General features: G+C 46.5%; 9 protein-coding genes across 9 annotated transcripts; 6 read left to right on the top strand and 3 right to left on the bottom strand.

Annotated features, from left to right (window-relative positions):
- Positions 1 to 1184: 1184 nt before the first annotated feature.
- Positions 1185 to 1610, bottom strand: COCSADRAFT_165362 (uncharacterized protein; the record flags this gene model as incomplete). Its single annotated transcript, XM_007707456.1, has 1 exon — positions 1185 to 1610. One exon carries the CDS (start codon positions 1608 to 1610, stop codon positions 1185 to 1187), a length of 426 nt encoding a protein of 141 aa, XP_007705646.1.
- Positions 1611 to 1856: 246 nt separating this feature from the next.
- Positions 1857 to 2262, bottom strand: COCSADRAFT_165363 (uncharacterized protein; the record flags this gene model as incomplete). Its single annotated transcript, XM_007707457.1, has 3 exons — positions 1857 to 2017; positions 2082 to 2138; positions 2214 to 2262. The coding sequence occupies 3 exons, from the start codon at positions 2260 to 2262 to the stop codon at positions 1857 to 1859; spliced, it is 267 nt and encodes an 88-aa protein (XP_007705647.1).
- A 449-nt stretch (positions 2263 to 2711) lies between these two features.
- On the top strand, positions 2712 to 4902 carry COCSADRAFT_185606 (uncharacterized protein). The gene is made up of 3 exons (XM_007707458.1): positions 2712 to 2738; positions 2799 to 2853; positions 2904 to 4902. The coding sequence occupies exons 2-3, from the start codon at positions 2830 to 2832 to the stop codon at positions 4878 to 4880; spliced, it is 2001 nt and encodes a 666-aa protein (XP_007705648.1). The 5' UTR covers positions 2712 to 2738; positions 2799 to 2829; the 3' UTR covers positions 4881 to 4902.
- A 187-nt stretch (positions 4903 to 5089) lies between these two features.
- On the top strand, positions 5090 to 7425 carry COCSADRAFT_41668 (uncharacterized protein). Its single transcript, XM_007707358.1, has one exon. The coding sequence runs from the start codon at positions 5103 to 5105 to the stop codon at positions 7407 to 7409; it is 2307 nt and encodes a 768-aa protein (XP_007705548.1). The 5' UTR covers positions 5090 to 5102; the 3' UTR covers positions 7410 to 7425.
- A 439-nt stretch (positions 7426 to 7864) lies between these two features.
- On the bottom strand, positions 7865 to 8228 carry COCSADRAFT_348681 (uncharacterized protein). Its single transcript, XM_007707459.1, has one exon. It carries the CDS (start codon positions 8123 to 8125, stop codon positions 7976 to 7978), a length of 150 nt encoding a protein of 49 aa, XP_007705649.1. The 5' UTR covers positions 8126 to 8228; the 3' UTR covers positions 7865 to 7975.
- A 1668-nt stretch (positions 8229 to 9896) lies between these two features.
- COCSADRAFT_47269 (uncharacterized protein) lies at positions 9897 to 10599 on the top strand (the record flags this gene model as incomplete). Its single annotated transcript, XM_007707427.1, has 2 exons — positions 9897 to 10298; positions 10339 to 10599. Coding segments are annotated over 2 exons (663 nt in total), but the record flags the coding sequence as incomplete, so codon positions are not given.
- A 769-nt stretch (positions 10600 to 11368) lies between these two features.
- COCSADRAFT_31274 (uncharacterized protein) lies at positions 11369 to 12860 on the top strand (the record flags this gene model as incomplete). Its single annotated transcript, XM_007707346.1, has 6 exons — positions 11369 to 11404; positions 11529 to 11561; positions 11644 to 11685; positions 12052 to 12172; positions 12235 to 12503; positions 12666 to 12860. 6 exons carry the CDS (start codon positions 11369 to 11371, stop codon positions 12858 to 12860), a joined length of 696 nt encoding a protein of 231 aa, XP_007705536.1.
- A 530-nt stretch (positions 12861 to 13390) lies between these two features.
- Positions 13391 to 16009, top strand: COCSADRAFT_176363 (glycoside hydrolase family 3 protein; the record flags this gene model as incomplete). The annotated part of the gene is given in 7 exon segments (XM_007707460.1): positions 13391 to 13655; positions 13716 to 14176; positions 14225 to 14316; positions 14368 to 14526; positions 14621 to 15547; positions 15567 to 15631; positions 15663 to 16009. 7 exon segments carry the CDS (start codon positions 13391 to 13393, stop codon positions 16007 to 16009), a joined length of 2316 nt encoding a protein of 771 aa, XP_007705650.1.
- A 1646-nt stretch (positions 16010 to 17655) lies between these two features.
- Positions 17656 to 18189, top strand: COCSADRAFT_165368 (uncharacterized protein; the record flags this gene model as incomplete). Its single annotated transcript, XM_007707461.1, has 1 exon — positions 17656 to 18189. One exon carries the CDS (start codon positions 17656 to 17658, stop codon positions 18187 to 18189), a length of 534 nt encoding a protein of 177 aa, XP_007705651.1.
- Between the last annotated feature and the right edge of the window lie 710 nt (positions 18190 to 18899).

Consider the following 18899-nt stretch of genomic DNA (forward strand, 5'->3'; position numbering starts at 1 on the left):
AAGAAGGATTCTCTCCTTGACAAAATGACGAGACGGCTGAAAAGCCTAGGGACGTCCACGTCAAAAAGGTAATGGATCATCGCGGGGCTCGGAGTCACGTGATGTGCCATCTCGCCAAGGCCAGCCATCTGAGATGGCAGGACGCCGAGAGATGGCAGTGCCATCTCTACCATCTCGCCAAGGAGAGATGGGCAAGATGGCAGGACTGGAAGCAATGAGGATATAAGGATGGATGGATTTCATTATTACTCTCGTTGTGGTCAACTCAAATTGTACTTTCTTACTAGTATTGTTACTTCACAAGATAGTTACATGTTAGTCTATCCAATAGATTAGCGTTGTCAAACCCGGTTACATCCATAACTCTTTTCCACTACGAATCGCCAGACAACCTCACGGAGCTCTTCATCCCATCTCACTCGCCCTAACCCGGACCGAGCTTAGAGAAGTATCAGCACCCAGCCCCGTGTAACAGTATGTGACTTTGTTCTAACTAAGTACCAACAACTTTTTGTAGAATACTAGGATCAGCGGCTTCCCATGTAATGTATGAAGATCTGGCTATTCCAATCATAACAGCTCACTTATTCCAAAGCTTATATATAGAATCGGATATTAGATTAGAATATCATACCTATTGTTTCGTGTAACAGATACCCGCCAGGAAAATTCAAATTTGATTAGTCGGTGTTGTTATCGCTACTTGATTATAGACCGCTAGTGTATGTGGCATTCTCGCAGTATATGTGAGCGATAGTCTGCACGATTACGAAGCAACTTGTGATGCGCCAAAGCCCCCCTAGGTAGGCAACCTTGGAAGGCTGCCTCAGCCGTCCGCTGCTCAAACTTAGGCGAATTTTTCCGCAAGGCGATTCTCAAATCTGCTCATTTATAATCTTCGTTTAACATAGCAGCGGTCATGTTGGTGCGTTTTTCATTTCAATTTATATAGGCTAAAATTTAGAGAAATTAGTATGGGATTTGGAGTCGGACGGGAGCACAACGCCGAATCATGTCATGGATTTTTCTTGGCTTCTCCACGATGACAGCTGAGACAATACAGAAACATATCTAGTAGGTTCATATTCAGCCTACTGGTATCTTAGTTGAATAGGACATAGCGAACGAGTGGCTTTAATGAAATACGATTGTAATCCTCGATGTCTACTTAGCTAACTGCGCGCTTATTCGTATTTATTTCCGAAGTTGCTAGTTCCAGAGCCTGAGATGTCGTATTTGCCCGTGTAGATATGTCCGGTGCCAGTCGCGCCTCGTGCAACATCATCGCCAGAACTGTGCTTGAAATCCCTGTCTTCCCCCTTGACGGTCCATTCACCGCCGTATATATGAGAGGAAGAATTTCGGTACTTGATCGCGTGCTCAACCGCTTTCACAAGCATGTCATCGTAATCCCTTTCTGCGAGATCTTTCAGCATCTTTAGTTCACGGGGACTGAGGTTTTCAACGTCCTCCTCTTGCAGGTTTTGTTGAGTTGCCAACAGCTTTTCGGCCTTGTCTGGAGGGAAGACTTTCACTAAGTCGTCCATATAATTTCGAATATTCACCACAACTGTTTCCAATATCCTCTTGTCGTGTATGGCCCACTGCATCTTTGTTATGCCTAGTTGACACTTCTCCGTATACTTAGTCGTCCACTGCCGCACAGCATTGCGCACATCAGCACGTGTCGAGCCTTTGTCTTTGTCCATAAATTTATCAGGCGAAGAACTTGCAACTCTCTTTTGTGCCTTCTCAAATTGGGTTTGAATGTTTTTCAAATGCAATTCCAGGTCTTTTGCAACTTAGCTGGTCCTGAGACTGAAGCCTTCGTCCATGATTCCAATACAGTGTCCCCATCACGCTAGCCGGGCTTCGAGAATCTCAAGACGAAGAACTAGATCTCTGCGGTCATCTTCAAAGGTTTTTGCATATTGGATAAGTTCGAAAGATTCTATGCAAGTTGTGAACAGGCCTGGTAGACCTAGTGCAATAACCACAACTTCGGCCATGGCTTCCGCTGAACCCGATCATCAGCTCTGAGCAATAAACAATGTCAAAGAGGATGGATTTCTGGCGCTCACTTGTCAGAAGTACTGCGAGAGCAGCCTTGGTAGCGTTGGTTGAAGACCGAAAAATCTCTCGTTTGTAGTGTCAGATCGAGAGAGCTTGCACCCAATCATTGTGGTGGCTTAAGATTATGTTCACCCACTTACCATCAACAGACTCATCTCGAGACTTATTCTTGCCTTGGGCAAGCGGCATCTTTTTTTCTCAAGCTAAAACTCCTACTTCAATAGGCTGAAGACCTCTAAGATAGCTCCTCGACAACATCTTGGGTGATTCATTGAATCCAGATGCTGCAACAGTATTTAACGCAAAAGTCCTAGCAAGGATACTAACATTATATCACATGGAGTAAAACGTGATTATTTTCATGTTCAGCTGAGGCTGAATTCATGATCAATTTTATTACCAATCAATATTTAACAAGCAAGGACAGATGGCCCGAATCCACACCCATGGCGTCTAGTCGGCGCCAATTGATTGTGGCTGCACGAAAAGGTGGAGGCGCAGCAAATGGCGATGCCTGGACGCGAAGGATGAGGCACAGCCGCAGCTAGTGTAGTTGCTGCTCATCTTTATCTCTGCCGCACCGCTCCACCTCCCAGGCTTCAGCTTAGAGCAATGCCTTGTTCTTTGCTAGCGTTCCTGAGGAGGAGAAAGGAAAAGCGCTCATGGTAAGAATCTGCGAAAACACCGAGATACTCGATAAACACACGTTCCTTACATTCCACTAGTGATACATCAAAGCAAGACCTCCAAGCTACAATGCCAGCGGTTTCAAAGTTTACTGTAAGTCTCCGCTCAAAGAATGGATCTTCCAACAACTTACTCTCTTCCAGAGCAATGTAGCCAACACAATAGTCGACGAATCTACGATTAATTTGAAGTATCCGAAGCTGGAGAATGCCGATCGTCAGTTTCGTATGCTGGTTCTGGAGCCCTCTAGAGACTTCAGTACCGACATCAAATGCCATATCCATAATCGATCACAATATCCCAACCCAGCATACGAAGCCTTGTCTTACAGATGGGGAGATCCAAAGGACACTACTCCAATTTGCATCCGCCTGACTGAATATCAAGGGGAGCAAGAATCCGACGAGACTCCATATCTACCATGGCCAGTTACGCGCAACCTGAAACAAGCGCTGCGAGCTTTGCGACTACCTGATAGAGACCGTCTTCTCTGGGTAGATGCACTTTGTATAAATCAAAATGACGACGTTGAGAGAGGTCGACAGGTCCGAATAATGGGTCAGATTTATCAAAACTGCGTCCGAGATCTGTTATGGCTCGGACCAGAGAATGCTCAGATCAGCCGAGCAATGAGACTGATCCTGAAAATTCAAGGCCATGGTGAAAGCGGTCATAAAAAGACCTGTAGGTCGATGGTTGAAACAGAAAGCACAACCTTCTCAGCCTTCTCAGACCAAGACTGGGATGACCTGAAGAGTCTTATCCTGCATCCTGTCGAATGGGGCAGAGTCTGGATCATTCAAGAACTGATACTCTCGCCCGAATTTACCCTAGTGTGTGGCAAAGATACACTGGACTGGAATTGTATTGACAGCGTACTCGAGAACAACCGCGATGTCCTGAAAAAAATCGACTTGCAAGGCCCCGAGCTTGGAGCGCTTCTAGAAGTTATCGGCAAAGTGAGCACCATTCGGACGTATCGGATGCCACTGGAAATAACGACCCCTTTGTTTTCCAAATCTTTGCTTACTACTTTCTTTTTTCTCGACTGGGAAGCGACTGACGGACGAGATAAAGTATATGCAGTACTCAGTCTCACTACAGATGGAAAGGACTTGGGTGTGGATTACCAAAAGACGATGGATCAGTTATCAATTGACTTCGCTAAAACATGCCTTGCGCAGGGCAGCGTTAGGATTTTATCTCACAACACAACCTATTGCGTCGCTAAAACTCAATATCTCAAACAATACCCTAGCAGCCATGCGAACAGTACCACTAAGCAAGAGCTTTTAGTTCCTCGCAGAAAAGACTGGCCAACATGGATTCCTGATTTGTCAGACGACATTATCAAGGGTGCTAAGATCTCTGGTCTTTCCGTTGCAGGAGTGTCGAAGTATAACGCATGTGGTACTATGGGAAGCATGAAAGCTTTGCAAGTCATTCAATGCAAAATTACTCCTTCACTTGGACTACTGATGGCTGGAATCTTCGTTGATTCAGTTGCACTCGTCAGCCCGATAACCCTCGTGTCAGAGAACGAGACCCCAAGAAATCGATGGACTCGTGATGCCCTCGCTTGGGCACCACCTGAAACGAAACAGCCAAATGCAATCTTACAACTGTATCCATGGTCTGACTCACAACATGAAAGCGTTGTCTCAGCGTATTGGCGCACCATCATAACAGATCGTCGTGCGGATAAACGACTCAATGCAGAGGATCTAAGACAACACAATTGGTATGCAGACATTTCAGAGGGCTCTGATATACCTGAGGAAAACACGTTGCTGGTAGGCTGGCGCTTTGGCAAGACTGCAGCTGGGATGTACTGTATGCTTCCACCTCAATCGAAGGTTGGAGACACCATTTGCGTGCCGCTGGGAGGACAAGTGCCACTGCTACTTCGATCGCGAAATGGAAATGATGAGCTGTATGAGCTAATTGGGGAGGTATACGTGCATGGCGTTATGGATGGAATGGGCATGCTTCGGGCTGTCGCAAATATGAGTAGGATGTTGCAAGCTGATCCGAATCATGATTATGAACACATGGCTACAAGGCTACGAGACCAGACGATGGGCACGCAGTTCTATATGCAGACTTTTCACATCGTATGAAACATAATGGATTGTATCTACTGTCACTGTCATTATGGTTTTCGCTACATTCTGCTGATAGTCTTGTTCGACTGGCTCAACGGAGACCAGGGTCCATAGTATTTGGCCCCCAAACCGTGTCCTAAAATAGCCACTAAGTAAGCGTTGGTGCAGCACAGCCGCCTTCACCGGAACACATATGAGCTCAACAAAGCAGTTTTAATCAGGACACAAATCGACGACATGTCCATCTCGCCTCACTCATGCTGCGGGCGCTGCAGGGCACAAAGTGTTTCTCCGCCTACCTATTCACCTCTTGAACCCGACCAAATCCGGGTATTGCGGATCTTACCCACGATTATACCCGGTGGGAGCGGCCACTACCACCAAGATGGCGAGGAAAGCGATTGCGAAGAGGAGGACTGCAGAGCCGTCACTGAAAGCATGTTCGAAAGGGTCTTCGTGCAGGACTTTGAATGGGGCAAAAATCTGTGCGAGGAATGTTGTGGGGATGCGTGTATCTGTATTGAGTGTGACATGATACAGTGCGAGCTTGTTACCGTTTCGTTGGAAGAGTACTCAGGCGCTTTCGATGCATTGTCCTATGTGTGGGGCTACGCGGATGTCAAAGAGCGGATCAGGATGGACGGCAAGATAATCGAGGTGACGTTGAATCTAGAGGCAGCCTTGCGGAGAGTCAGAAATACGGAGAAGGCGGAGCTGCTATGGGTGGATGCTCTTTGCATCAACCAGTGGGATGTCGAAGAGAAAAATATCCAGGTTATGCGCATGAAGGATATATACACAAGGTGTAGAAGGGTGCTCGTCTGGCTGGGCGATGCAATAATGGACAGAACCGGAGATGGCAAGAATGAAGTCGCCGTTGCAGTCAAGGCTATGTCTTTCCTGAAAAAAGCACACAAAATCGCGCGTGGTAAAGATATGGTCGGCAAACCGAATTATTACAAGATGTTCATGAGTAAGATTGCGGAAACAGTGCCTTTCGAAGATCCAAGCACGGTTGGTCTTCCCGAGGTTGGTGCTCCAGAATGGGAGTGCTTAAGCAAATTCTTGAGCAGGCCATGGTTTAGTCGCGTTTGGATTATCCAGGAAGCATCAGGTGTAGATTATACGCTATTAATGGTCGGAAAGGATGCGAGACTCGGCTGGGGCCAACTATCACAAGCGACAAATTGGCTTATAGCTCATGCTTACCCAGACAACATAGATGGCCTCGAGGCATTGAGCAATATCTCCATGATTGATACATGTCGCAGGTATAAAGCTGTACCATTAATGCGCAGATTAGATCAGATATCTAGATTCAACTCTACTGTCCCACACGACAAAATCTATGCGGTATTGGGCCTTTCCATTGAATCCCAAACGCCCGAGAGATACCCGCGGTTACGAGTTGATTACGCCCGAGACTGGCAGTCTGTGTTCCGCGATGTTGTAAGACACTGCATCGAGATGCCTGGCTCCTATGGACCCAAATCGACACTGCATATCTTGAGTTCAGTACGTCAGGAGCGTGACGACGATGGAAAATTTACCTGGGACAAGGAACAATCCTCCTGGGTGCCGAAATGGGATAAAATTCACAGCAACTGTGCTATCGTACAGCGCATGTCTCACTTTACTTTTCAAACGACATATGATACCGAACCGCATATCGTCAAATCGCAAGACGACCGTATACTTTCCTTGAAAGGTGTCTTCGTTGATAGAATAGCGAAGGTATACACTCATCTAATAGACATACGTGAAGATCACGATCCGACGTTCTCCTTGAACGTTTTCCGCGCTGTTATAAAAACGTGGAAGGCCGTTCTTCAAGATCCTCCATGGAAGTTTCTTGGCGGCAATCGGTATTCGCTTATGGGGGAGGCATTTGCAAAGGTGATAACGGAGGGTTCTGCTTGCGGGCCGCCTGGAACAGGGTCGTCTGGGCAGTATTTCACTGCGTACTGGGAGGTGGGCCTTCAATACGCAAAAGAGAATGAGCCAGGCACACTTCCGAGGTTCAGCACTTTCTTTGCTCCTCCAAATACAGTGGTTGAGGAGTGGCCTTGTGTGGAGGGTGTTTCGGGCGAAGAAGCGTTGGAAAACCTGTATTCAATGGCGTTGAGGTTCAACATCGCTGTGGAGATTGACAGGGCCATCTTCATCACTGAAACAGGGTACATTGGCAGTGGACCGCCGATTATACGAGTTGGAGACGAGGTATGCGTACTGTATGGTGGGAAAACACCTTTCGTTGTGCAGAAGGTGAAGGAAGGACCCGACCGTCTTGCGTGGCTAGACGAGGATCCGGGCCCTTCCACTAGCTCAGTCGAAAAATTCAAAGGAATTTTGAAGAGTTGGAATCCGCTTCAGAAGAAGACGCCAAAACAGTGCACACCAGTACCTACAGAAAGGCATGCTCTTCCCCGGACCGATTGCTATCGTCTCGTTGGTGAGTGCTATGTCGAGGGACTCCAGAAGGGAGAAGCGCTAGACCTACGCGACAAGGGCGATCTCCAGGAGTGTATTCTGCATCTTGTTTAATAACCAGAGTGTTATTAATTCAAGTCTTATGAGAAACTCTCCTGTTCCATAGTTACACTTTTCTAAATTGGATAAGAACAGCATATCCTACGATATCAAGGCACAGTCGCAAATCATGTGATCTCAAAACGTGGGCTTACCGTACCACAAGGCTATTTAGCGTTAATACATGAGAGAGGCGAAATACTAGCTACTACTCTGAGGCTAGTATAACTGGAAATAGAAATCTAGTCTGTTGGCTGCCATAGCCTGGAATAGAGATATTGGCGGATGTTACGGTAAACAGCTAATAATAACGTAGTTTACAAGCGAGTGAGCCATACAAGCGAGTGAGCCACCCCACCAACTTTGCGCACCTCTGTAGGCGTATAGCTCTACCATAATATAATTATTTTGCTATATATTAATATAATTAATTAATTAGTACCTAGAGTATCTTTCTTACACGTACGCGCATTATAGCTAGTCTCTTTACACCTACTACAGCGCGCAAGAGCCTGGCGGCTGACACCTGATCGCTCTCCTTCTTGACGCTCTTTATGAGCAATCTGCTGATTAGCCTCGCGCTAAGCGAGTAGATCCTCTCTAGCTCCCTTTATTAGCACTCCTTGCTTCTGTATCCGCTTCTTCTTACGCTGCCTACGCTTTATTGCGGCTTCGTTCGCCTTCTTAAGGCTGGCTATCCGATCGCGCATTAGCTTAGCCGAGAGCATCATTACCTCAGCCCCCTTCTTAAGCTGATTAATTGCTATAATAATTAAAGCTGGCGATGAGCCTTAATGCCGCTGAACGCGATCACGTATTAATGTTAATTAAGCTTCAAGCTCGCGTGTGTTGCTAGGCGTGCGAGCCTGCCAGAGAGCCTCTAGAGCAGCTGGTAGAGTAGGCGTACGGAGCTTTATATCAAGTCTTGATAGAACAGCATCTAGCTAGAGAGGAATAAGGCCTGCGCCGCGGAAGGCAGAGCAGATATTAGATGGCGTGAAGGATCGATCGAACGCTACCTTAAACGCTGGCAGAAACTCGAGCTTGGTGATATGGTTAATATAATGGCGGATTAGGCTCTCCACCTCGCGGCTGTACGCGCGCTTTAACGGTGAGAAGCAGCCAACGTTAAGAGGCTGGAGTAGATAAGATAAGTGAGGCGGCATATAGAGCGTATATATGTTATTCTCATTGCAGAACTCTTAAAACTCTAGAGACTAGTAGCTCTCATGGCCGTCAAGAATAAGTAGGCGACGTATACTAATAACGCGAGTCTTTATGTGGGCATTGAAGTGCTTTATCCATGCGACGCCTAGCTCGTTATTCGTCCAGCCATTATTGCTGACTGCGATCGCCCAGTCGCGTGGGATCTCTGCCTCCTTATACCAAGCAGATAGGTAGTACTTACCAGCGAATACAAGGAACGGTGGGACTAACCAGCCAGCTGCGTTGATCGCTGCGATCAGCGTCACCCACTCACGATTACCTAGCTCAATTGCCTTTGGCCGGCCTCTCCTCTCTGACGCTGTAACGACAAGTTGAGTCGTAATCTTGCCTATCATAAAGCCAGCTTCGTCGAAGTTGTAGACGTCCTCGTCGCAGATGCCGTACTTAGCCTTTGTCTGCTCTACAAGCTCAAACCAGCTCTTAATTAGGACTGGATCTTCACACAGAGCTCTCTGCCTATCGTACGCTCGACTAAAACGCGTTATAAGACTATCTGTACGCTTAACAAAGTTACGCGGCCAGTGGACGCCGACCTGGCCAGCGCCGCGCGCAGCCAGGAGTCTATCAGCCATATCGCGCACAGCTGCGTAGGTAGGCGAGAATCCACGTAGATTAAGATCAAGTATATGGCCAATAATCACCTCCTCTTCTAGCTTGGTAAGCTTCTTTGAGTTGGGCTGGCAATCGCGTCGGGCAGGCTTGCCAGCGCGTCGGCGGTGGAGAGTAGCGCGAGAAACATTAAACGTAGCTGCAGCACGCCTTTCAGTTTGAACTTGACTTTTTTCAAGAGCTGATAGTGCAAGGTATATGTCAGCCTCACGAGGGACGTGTTGGGATAGATTTGGTGGAGTCATTGTATATTGTAACAAGAGAGGTGCGTAAAGTTGGTGGGGTGGCTCACTCGCTTGTATGGCTCACTCGCTTGTAAACTACGTTATAGGAGTCAGTATTTCCGCTTTTCCAGTCAGTAACAGCGCACGCGAGACCAAGGTTCAATTCACCGCTAGAGACCTTGTTATCTTGTTTTTCTTTTAGATAGGGGAATAAATACTAGTTACTATCAATATACACCTATACAGTTCTGCACTCTCTTTAAGTGAAGAGCTATCTTCTTCTCTTAGTATGTATAATAAAAGTCGAAGAGCTAGTAATAATGATAGAGAACTCTTTTACAAAAGAGCGTTTCCAATAGCTTGTGGATTCCAGAAAACATCCTTTGGGTCAACTTCACTTTTGATTTTTACAAGCTTGCAGTAGGTGGTACGTCAATAATAGAAATTCGGACTGCTGTTTAGCATTGGAGGCGGCGTGCCGACCCAAACGGACAACGGACCCGTTTATTTTGGAGATATAGTAGTGAGCAAGCTAGAGCGGGATAACTCTATCGCAATCCAGTACGATCACGATAAAACTCTAGAAAGTCACTTTTGTCGTACTGGATATCTTGTTCAACCACCTAAAGTCCTCCTCAACGCTGCACAGGGTCTGTCGATTGAGCAAATCATCACAGAGGATGATTTGGTTCCGCCCCACTTCCAAAGGATCAATACTAGGATACCAATGCTTCGGAAGTACAGATACCCAGGCCCGGATAGAGATAATCAATACAGGTCCGACTACCCACATCGTGTTAGAGGATCTCCATGCCATATCTGTGTATGCGATCCCTTACAACGGGTCGATCGGTATGCAAATAAGAGCCAAGATAACGATTTAGACTATGATCGCAGCTCACGGATTATATGTAGTTCATCACAGAACAATTGCCACAAGCGAGAAAGTTATTAAAGATAGTTGGCTGAGAGATAAGCTATACAAATCACATGGCGCTCTCTGCTTTAAGATAGAGGCCGCAGGGGTGATGAACGATTTCCCATTCCTTATCATCCGTGGGATTTCAGACTATGCCGATTCCCATGAAAATGATGGCTGGCAAGGCTACGTATCCGCATCCGCTGCGACGTATGCAAGACAACTATTCTTCCGTATACTCGATGACGAAGTGAAGCAATGTACAGTGGGAATTGCAGGTATTTAACACTGAAAGATGTATCCCACTCCCTTTGCTAAGTCTTTCACCTTGTCGCAGGTGTTTTCGACGAGCTGAAGGATGTCATAGGCGCAATAGAACATGCGCGTGGAAGTCAAAATGAGCATAGCCAATGGCAACGACAGCATAACCAGCAACAAGATTTTCGTGATGTAAATGGTAGGCGAGACCAATGCCACTAGGCGTTCAAAACATGTAGCTATGGATACCAAGGAGGGGTGGCGCAGTGGGTTTTCTTCGGAATACCAAAATTCTTTACCACGGTACTAAGGAATCCGTAAGGTCGAGAGCTCAAATCTCTCCTTCTATAAACTTTAGAGTAACTCCTAGATATTAGAAACCCTTCTAGTATTGAGAAAAATTTCTCTTCAACGTTTAGATACCATAGAAAGGAGTTTTCAAGCTTTAGTGCCAACGAAACTATCTTGAAATTTTCTCCTTGATTGACTAGTGCAAAAACCAAGTTAATAGCTAACCTATGTATCTAAGTAGTTTAGATAACCCGTATCAGTCAATACACACAACTATAATAGAGTAAGCGGTTTGCTTATGGTTGCTATAGTACCTCTCATTTGTCCCACCACGGCGGGCGTCCTGACACACAGGAAGGGTCATTATAGCCTTACCTTTCTAAAGTACTTATGTTTTTCAGGCGGCTTAATGACTGAACTGGCCCATTGGCTGCATGGGCACGATAATGTCTCTTAATGCTGAGGCCACCATCACGATAGCAGTATACTGTAACGCACAAGCTAAGCATACGTGCTAGAAGGCGCATTGCTGTCTCTAATTGGTGTCACACTCAGCTTCTTGCTCTGCCGTCCTGCGTAGTACAAATCTACTTGCTGCATCTCTAGCAAATCAAAACTCCTCACATAAACACGGGTTTGGTACGTATGACATACACGTGTGAGGAGCTTTCGAGCACCAAGACATCGGGAGCAAGAAGTCATTGCACACTACTAGCAACAGACGTTGTCACCATATCACACACCTACTAGCCCACGCTATAATGTATGTGTAGTAAGATTTGATAAGAATTGCTTTGGCATACGGCCCCTTCTAGGACAGCCACCCATTGTCGTACAATATATCACACCCTTGGGTTAATATGTCTGCTAACATGTAGTTGTGTTTATCTTACTCATCGCTAAAGGCTTCGTAGTGACTTCTTCTTGGTCCCCGAGGACGCCATTTTCCGTCAATAGGGCATTTTCATCCTTGCGCCTGTTGCCTGGATGATGGTCGAGGCATTTAATTGTACGGATCTCTTAGCATATAGGCACTCGCGGAACACAAGCGTTTAGACGTGACAAACACAAAACCGAAATGACTGAACCTCAGGATATGAGCCGCGAAATGCTAGATGATAATTCATAGGACCACGAGCATGATGATGATGATGATGATGATGATGATGATGGGTCGTACGATAATTTGGTCCAAAACAACGAGCTGACGGCGAGTGCGATCGATGGCGGAGGGAAAGAGGTCGATGTCAGTAAGCTGCATGCCAGAAAAAAGGAATGAAGATGAAGAACGATCTATGAGATACCGCGATAGCCGTAGGGTCAGATGTGTTCATGGAAACTGCAAAAATCTCCAAGCACAAATTCGAGCGTGCGAAGGCTCGGCAATGGGCAACGAGAGATATCTGCTTCTTAGTATACGATGACTCAGACGTCAAAATCGGTGGGTTTGACAGCGACGAGGAAGCGCTGCAGAAACACGCCCTACGGATGAGTTTAGGAGACAACGATACTCTGATACCAGAAGGAGACGAAGCCCAACGCTCGGAATATGCCGATGACTCGTGGAAAGCTAAATGCTGTGTTTGTGCATGGTATCCCGGATTTCCTCATAAATAGAAGCCTCGAAAATTTCGTCTGGTCAACCCAACGGTGGATCATCTAGTGTGGTTTGGTAAGGGCGCTGATCTAAACATTGCATCAATCCATATATGTCTGCATTATGTCGCTGTGTCATACTGTTAGCCGCCAAGAGACGACAACCCAATTCCAAGAAGCTACACCGCTCGGGACCTCGACGGGCGTGTTCGCACCAGTCGCGCTCTTGATGATGTTCTAGATCGTGCTGTGGATTTCGCCAACTCATGTGGCCTTCGAATTATCTGGATCGACCAAGAGTGTCTTCTTCAGCCAGCTAAGACCATCACGAACGAAGGTTGAGCTCCGTAGCTCTATAGTGGTTAGAGTGGGCTTATGCTCACGCGAACGAACTTCTAATATGTAATTATAACTCTTCAGTAGGGCGCGCACTTACACCTCGAAAAAGACGTGCAGGTTGATGATGTCCCGAGCACGTGTCATCAGCGACTCTCTATATCGAGTTAGCTTATCAAAGTAACTATGTAAGTCGTAGTTTACGAGGGATACGCTTATGCATCATGATATTTCCGTCACAGCCGCTTTATTACGCCTTGCCGCTTGCAGCCCAGGCGCTGGAGCTAGAACCTTTGTGACTGTCCCATTCATCATAGCGTACCGATGCTAGCAAGGTTTCCGGCATTTGGCTTTTCCCCGCCTTCCAGGTTCTCCCATTTTCTGGGAAATAAAGATCTATGCCAAGTATCTCGAGTGACCTTACGGTCTCTTTCGGTAGTGCGCTCAGGTACTAAGGGCGAGGTACAAAAGATGGTCTGAGTACAACTCTAATTTCTATAGCTTTGGACAAAATCTACACTAGCTTCGCTACCAATATGATTCGATATACTTTCCTACTGTTCCATATTGCATTCGCGAGCACACAGTCTAGCAATGCTCACGGTGCGGCCTACACTCAGTATGGAGGCAGTCCGCCGGTGTATCCTTCACGTATGTTGATTATTTGTCGTCTGCGTCCACACACTGACTCATCTCTCGCAGCAAACGTCACAGGTATCGGGGGATGGAACGAAGCATTGAATAAAGCGCGAGCGTTCTTAGACAATCTCACTCTTGAAGAGAAATCTCTAATAGTGACTGGTATGTTAATACCATACATAGGCTGTGAAATGCGTTCGTATTGACGTTGTGATTTCGTAGGAGCTGCAGGTCCTTGTGTTGGAAATATCGCCCCCATCCCGCGACTGAACTTCAGCGGTCTTTGTCTTCAAGATGGCCTTCTCACTATTCGTCAAGCCATCGGCGCTTCACTGTTTCCTGCCGCCCTCACGGTTGCTGCCTCTTGGGATCGTTCGCTCGCTCACCAGCGCGGTGCTTACTTGACCAAGGATTTCCGGGAAAGGGGCGCGCACGTCGCTTTAGGACCTTCCATAGGCCCTCTTGGTCGTTCGCCCTTCGAAGGCTGCAATTGGGAAGGCTTCAGTCCAGACGCCTTTCTTTCAGGCACTCTTGTCGAAGACACGATCAAGGGTATGCAAAGTACAGGAGTACAAGCTTGCGTTAAGCACTTTATTGCCAACGAGCAGGAAACAAAGCGAATGCCATCAGTGAACAACAACGGCGTCACTATCGACGCCGTGAGCTCTAATGTTGATGACAAGGTGAGCTTTAATGCGCGAAAATAGCGAGATATGCTAACGATCGAGTAGACTATGCACGAGACTTACCTTTGGCCATTTTCAAACGCCATTCGAGCTGGTTCGGCGTCTGTAATGTGTTCCTACAATCGTATAAATGGAAGGTAAGTGTCATGAGGGCCGTTGAAGAGCTCGGGCTGATAAAAGAACTCCAGCTACGGATGCCAGAACTCAAAGGCGCTCAATGGACTCTTGAAGAATGAGCTTGGATTTCAGGGCTATGTCATGTCCGATTGGGGAGCTACCCACGCTGGCATCGCTTCGTTCGAAGCTGGACTCGATATGGACATGCCCGGGGGGCAATCTCTAGTGGCGTGCCGTTCAGCTATTTCGGCAGTAACATCACAACAGCTGTGTATGTTTGAGGCGGAAACTACTAATTTCTCTCCGGGCTAACAATGAAAATAGGAACAACAGTACTCTCCATGTTGAAAGGCTAGACGACATGGTTCTTCGAATCATGACACCATACTACTTGCTGGGCCAGGATAGAGGCTATCCAGCTATTGATACGTACACGACACAGCTAAAGTTCTTACCGGAGCCTGTCTATACCCACAACTACACGTATAGTCCTGGATCGAACTACCGTAATGATGAAGCCACTCAACTCATCAGGAAGTTGGGAGCATCGGGCACTGTGCTTTTGAAGAACACCGACAACACGTTACCGCTTCAGCAACCGAAACAAATTGACGTGTTTGGAAATGATGCCGCAGACTTGACCACCGGTCAGTACCAAGCTATTGACTACGATATCGGGACTCTCCCTATTGGTAGCGGAAGTGGTACAGGCTTTTTCTACCATGTCATCTCCACGCTGGAGGTGATCAAATCTCGAGCAGCCTCATATAGTGCTCATGTTCAATATGTCATTGGCAACACATTCATCGCTCTCGGTGGACTATTTGAACTGGCGCCAAAGCCCATAAATGTATGCATCTTGTTTCTCAAATCATGGGCTTCTGAGGGTTCTGATCGTACCACATTAATCCCAGAATGGAACTCGAAGGTTGTCGTGGAGCGTGTCACTGGCGTGTGCGACAACACCGTCGTCGTCTTGCACGGTGCATCACCGAACACAATGCTATGGCGAAGCAATCCCAAGGTCACGGCTATTCTGACCGCCCATATGCCTGGAGAGCGAACAGGCAACTCAATCGTCGATATTCTTTGGGGAGATGTGAATCCCTCTGGCAGGCTTCCGTATACAATTGCGAACAACGACACGGAATACCGGAAGAATATTGCGAACAGCATTGCGTTCCAAGACACTGATGACCCGTCTGACTGGCAAGCCGACTTTTTCGAAGGCAACCTAATAGACTATAAGGAGTTCGATGCCGAATAAGAGCGTTGCATTTCCTTTCGGCTTCGGACTAAATTACACGACTTTTAATGTCTCAAACCTCGACGAATGTGGTGGTAGCAAATGCATCACGCACGCCAGGCCCTAATGCCCCGATTCATCCAGGTGGCAAGATGGAACTCTGGGACATACTCGTGACAGTCGAGGCTACTGTTACTAATACTGGTTCAAGACTTGGGGCCGCCGTTCCACAACTCTATCTCTCGTACCCCAGTGAGGCGAAAATGCCTGTGAGAAGCTTACGAGGCTTTGATAAGATCGACATCAGCCCAGGAACGACAGAGACGGTTCTATTCGAATTGACGAGGCGCGATCTGAGTTGCTGGGATACGAAGGTTCATGCATGGAGGTTACCTACGGGAGATATCACAGTACAAGTTAGATTTAGTTCTCGGGATCTACCACTGCAGAGTATTATTGGTATTTAAGAATAAACTTAGGAGACTAACTATTATAATGATAATTACGAGATTATCTTAGATAAAAAAAGCTAAGTAAAACCTAGAACTAATATGCTCTATTGCGCATGAGTAAAATACTAAGCTATGTATATCTACAAGTAATAACAAGAAGGATCTATCTCCCGGTAATAACTACAGATATTTAGGAAACCACTTAGGATTCTGCTAGAAAGATAATTATCGCAGAGCAGTAATTGCGTAACGGCAGCCTCCTACTAAGAGCTAGCCTCGTACAGGATGAGTACCACATCCAGCAGCAACGCTGGCGCCAGGGCCAGATCAGTCCCAGTATGACTTTCGCGATCCTTTGGAAATATCTTACAATACGAAGAAGATACAAGTCTATCGGGATGCAGACGCTCACATTACCGAGGCGCACAAGCAGCGCTTTCCCGATATTGTGGAGCTTTTAGGCAGCAACTTCTAAGGGACAAGAAGCTCTCAACATCCCACCCAGCTGATACCGAGTACAAGCTCAAAAAATGTGGCTTGTATCCAAAAGATAGCTACGTGTCAATTTTGATCCACCATCCCTTGCTGGATTTCAAGTAGGGCAAGTGCATACTGAAAAGCCTCAGTGTGAGCAATCTGGACAAGCAGTACAGCAACAAAAACAAGGGCCCAGTCTTCAGACTCTATCTCTTTCTTTCTCGGGACTTTCGGATGCTAGGGGATTCCATGAAGTCACACGGCGTACACATGGACAAAGAAACCTTGTTGGTGCCCAACTCGTCTCAAACGATGAACTGTATCAGGCCAGCACTATCACTTGCGGTGTCCAATTTGACGGAAACTACACTATTTTTGCTCTGATGTCTGCTCATGCATTTGAGGAAAGCGATGACTTAATTCCCGATTATAGTGGTTTAGAGAGCGACCATGCAAGCAACTATGGAACCTCAGGCATAGTTGGCGAGTACGACTAGGACAAGATTGAAACAGTAGAAGCCGCAGCGAAGAAGGAACAAGAATCCAGTCTCATTAGCTCCAAAAAATCAGCTCCTTCCAGACGGAAAGTTGGAAGAAATCCCAGCCGCTTCGAGATCGAGCCTGATGAGGTATGGCGCAGACCAAACAATACAAAATGGGAATAACAGCCAAATATTGACTGGGCTTTGATAGAAACGCCCAGTTTATGTGTACCTGTTGAGGAAGATAACCTATCACCGTCTAATCCTCCCGAGATCCCAGCTAATGTTTTTATCGCCACCCCTTCTAGATTGCGTATGGGCACCAAATCAAGTATTCCTTCTCACATCTCCAGCTCGAGGTATTCTAAAGCCTGGGCCAAGATTTGGACAGTTACCCTCGACGAAAAAGGTATGCCTTGGTCATCGGCGATGGTTATATTATTTCTGCTGACGACTAAGTAGATCAAATGCATGTACACATAGGTGATAGTGGCTCACTAGTAATTAAACGTACGCACAATGGAGTATAAGGCTACGTGACTACACTCAATTGCTTGGGCGAGCTTCATGTGATGCCGCTCCAAGCAGTATTGGACCAGATATAGGAGATGGTGCAGCCGCTCGAAATTGGTTCAAAGCCAAGAATAATCAGTGAAGTGCGATTAGAGACTTGGAATGATCACAAGACTACGGGTGCCGGACATGGACCCCCGGTTGTCCACTCTCCCGTTGTCGAAGAATGCGAGTGACCATCAGTCATACCTCAACGCTATTGCAGCACAATTGGAGGACGAAAACAGTTTTTTTAGGGAAGCCGCTGTCATAGCATTAGGCAAACAACCAACGCTACCCAGTCATATCCTTCAGGGTGTTGCAACACAGCTTGAGGATAAAGAAGGTGCTATTCGAAAAAGCACTCTCAAAGTACTTGATAAACAACCAAATCCGCCCGATAGTATTCTCAGAGCTGTTGCAGGACGAATAGAGGATGAATTCAAATTTATTCGAGCTTCCACTATCACAGCACTATGCAAACAACCAGCATTGCCCGATGATATTCTCAAGACCCTTGCAGCATTGCTAGGGGATAAACACAGCTTTGCTCAAGCCGCCGATATCGAAATACTGAGCAAACAACCAGTATTCCCCAACGAGATAGTCGAGGCTGTTGCAGCAAAGCTAGACGATAAAGATGACTTTATTCATGCTGCAGTTGTTGAGAAGTTGGGAAAGTGATCAGTATTACAAGAATTTCCAATCACCGAAGCAGTGGTGGAGGCAGCCGCATCAAACCATGGTAGCGGCGAGGACGTGATGATGCTTCTGCTCGGCCGGCGGGGAGTAGATGTCCCAATTCCAGAAACAGTGGTGAATACAACCGCATTAAATAGAAGAAGTGGTAGGAAAGGGATGAAGATTTTGCTTAAGCAGCGAGGAGCAGACGTTCGGATCACGGAAGAAGTGATGAAGGCGGCTGCGAGGAATCTGTATGGGAGCATGATGACACTACTTCTTGAATAGCGAGAAAAGGAGGTAATCAAAGCTATAGTAAAGATTGGAAAAAACTACAGAATTGAAATTCTTAGAGCACAGTTGTTTCGTGTAAGATCTCCTGGGTGTATAAGTTGCCATCGTCTCAAAATAGGAAAGTTCAAATCCTAATAGTACCTTGATACCAGTAACAGACTTCAAAATTGCAACTACCTTCACATCGTAATTTTGAGAAATCTAAGTTTTGTTATCGGCAGAGAGACCGGGCTAACGAGCTTACACTTGCATGTCGTAAAGGAGAATAATTAGAGAGAGAACCTAGGAACTATATCGAAACAATAGGAGGAGCTGGGTAGCAGAATGATTGAAAGTAGGATTAGAGTCGTCTAAGAGGAAGAAAATGATATGAGAATAGGATATGCCGAGAAAGAATTTCGCGACAGTGTGTAGGTAAA

Source organism: Bipolaris sorokiniana (genome assembly GCF_000338995.1).
Source record: "Bipolaris sorokiniana ND90Pr unplaced genomic scaffold COCSAscaffold_19, whole genome shotgun sequence".
In the NCBI taxonomy this organism is placed as follows: domain Eukaryota; kingdom Fungi; phylum Ascomycota; class Dothideomycetes; order Pleosporales; family Pleosporaceae; genus Bipolaris; species Bipolaris sorokiniana.

Coding starts and splice junctions, on each gene's coding strand:
- COCSADRAFT_185606 (XM_007707458.1), top strand. CDS start 2,830: ATGCCAGCGGTTTCAAAGTTTACT. Junction 2,854..2,903: donor CAGCGGTTTCAAAGTTTACT/GTAAGTCTCCGC, acceptor ACTCTCTTCCAG/AGCAATGTAGCCAACACAAT.
- COCSADRAFT_41668 (XM_007707358.1), top strand. CDS start 5,103: ATGTCCATCTCGCCTCACTCATGCTGCGGGCGCTGCAGGGCACAAAGT.
- COCSADRAFT_348681 (XM_007707459.1), bottom strand. CDS start 8,125: ATGATGCTCTCGGCTAAGCTAATGCGCGATCGGATAGCCAGCCTTAAG.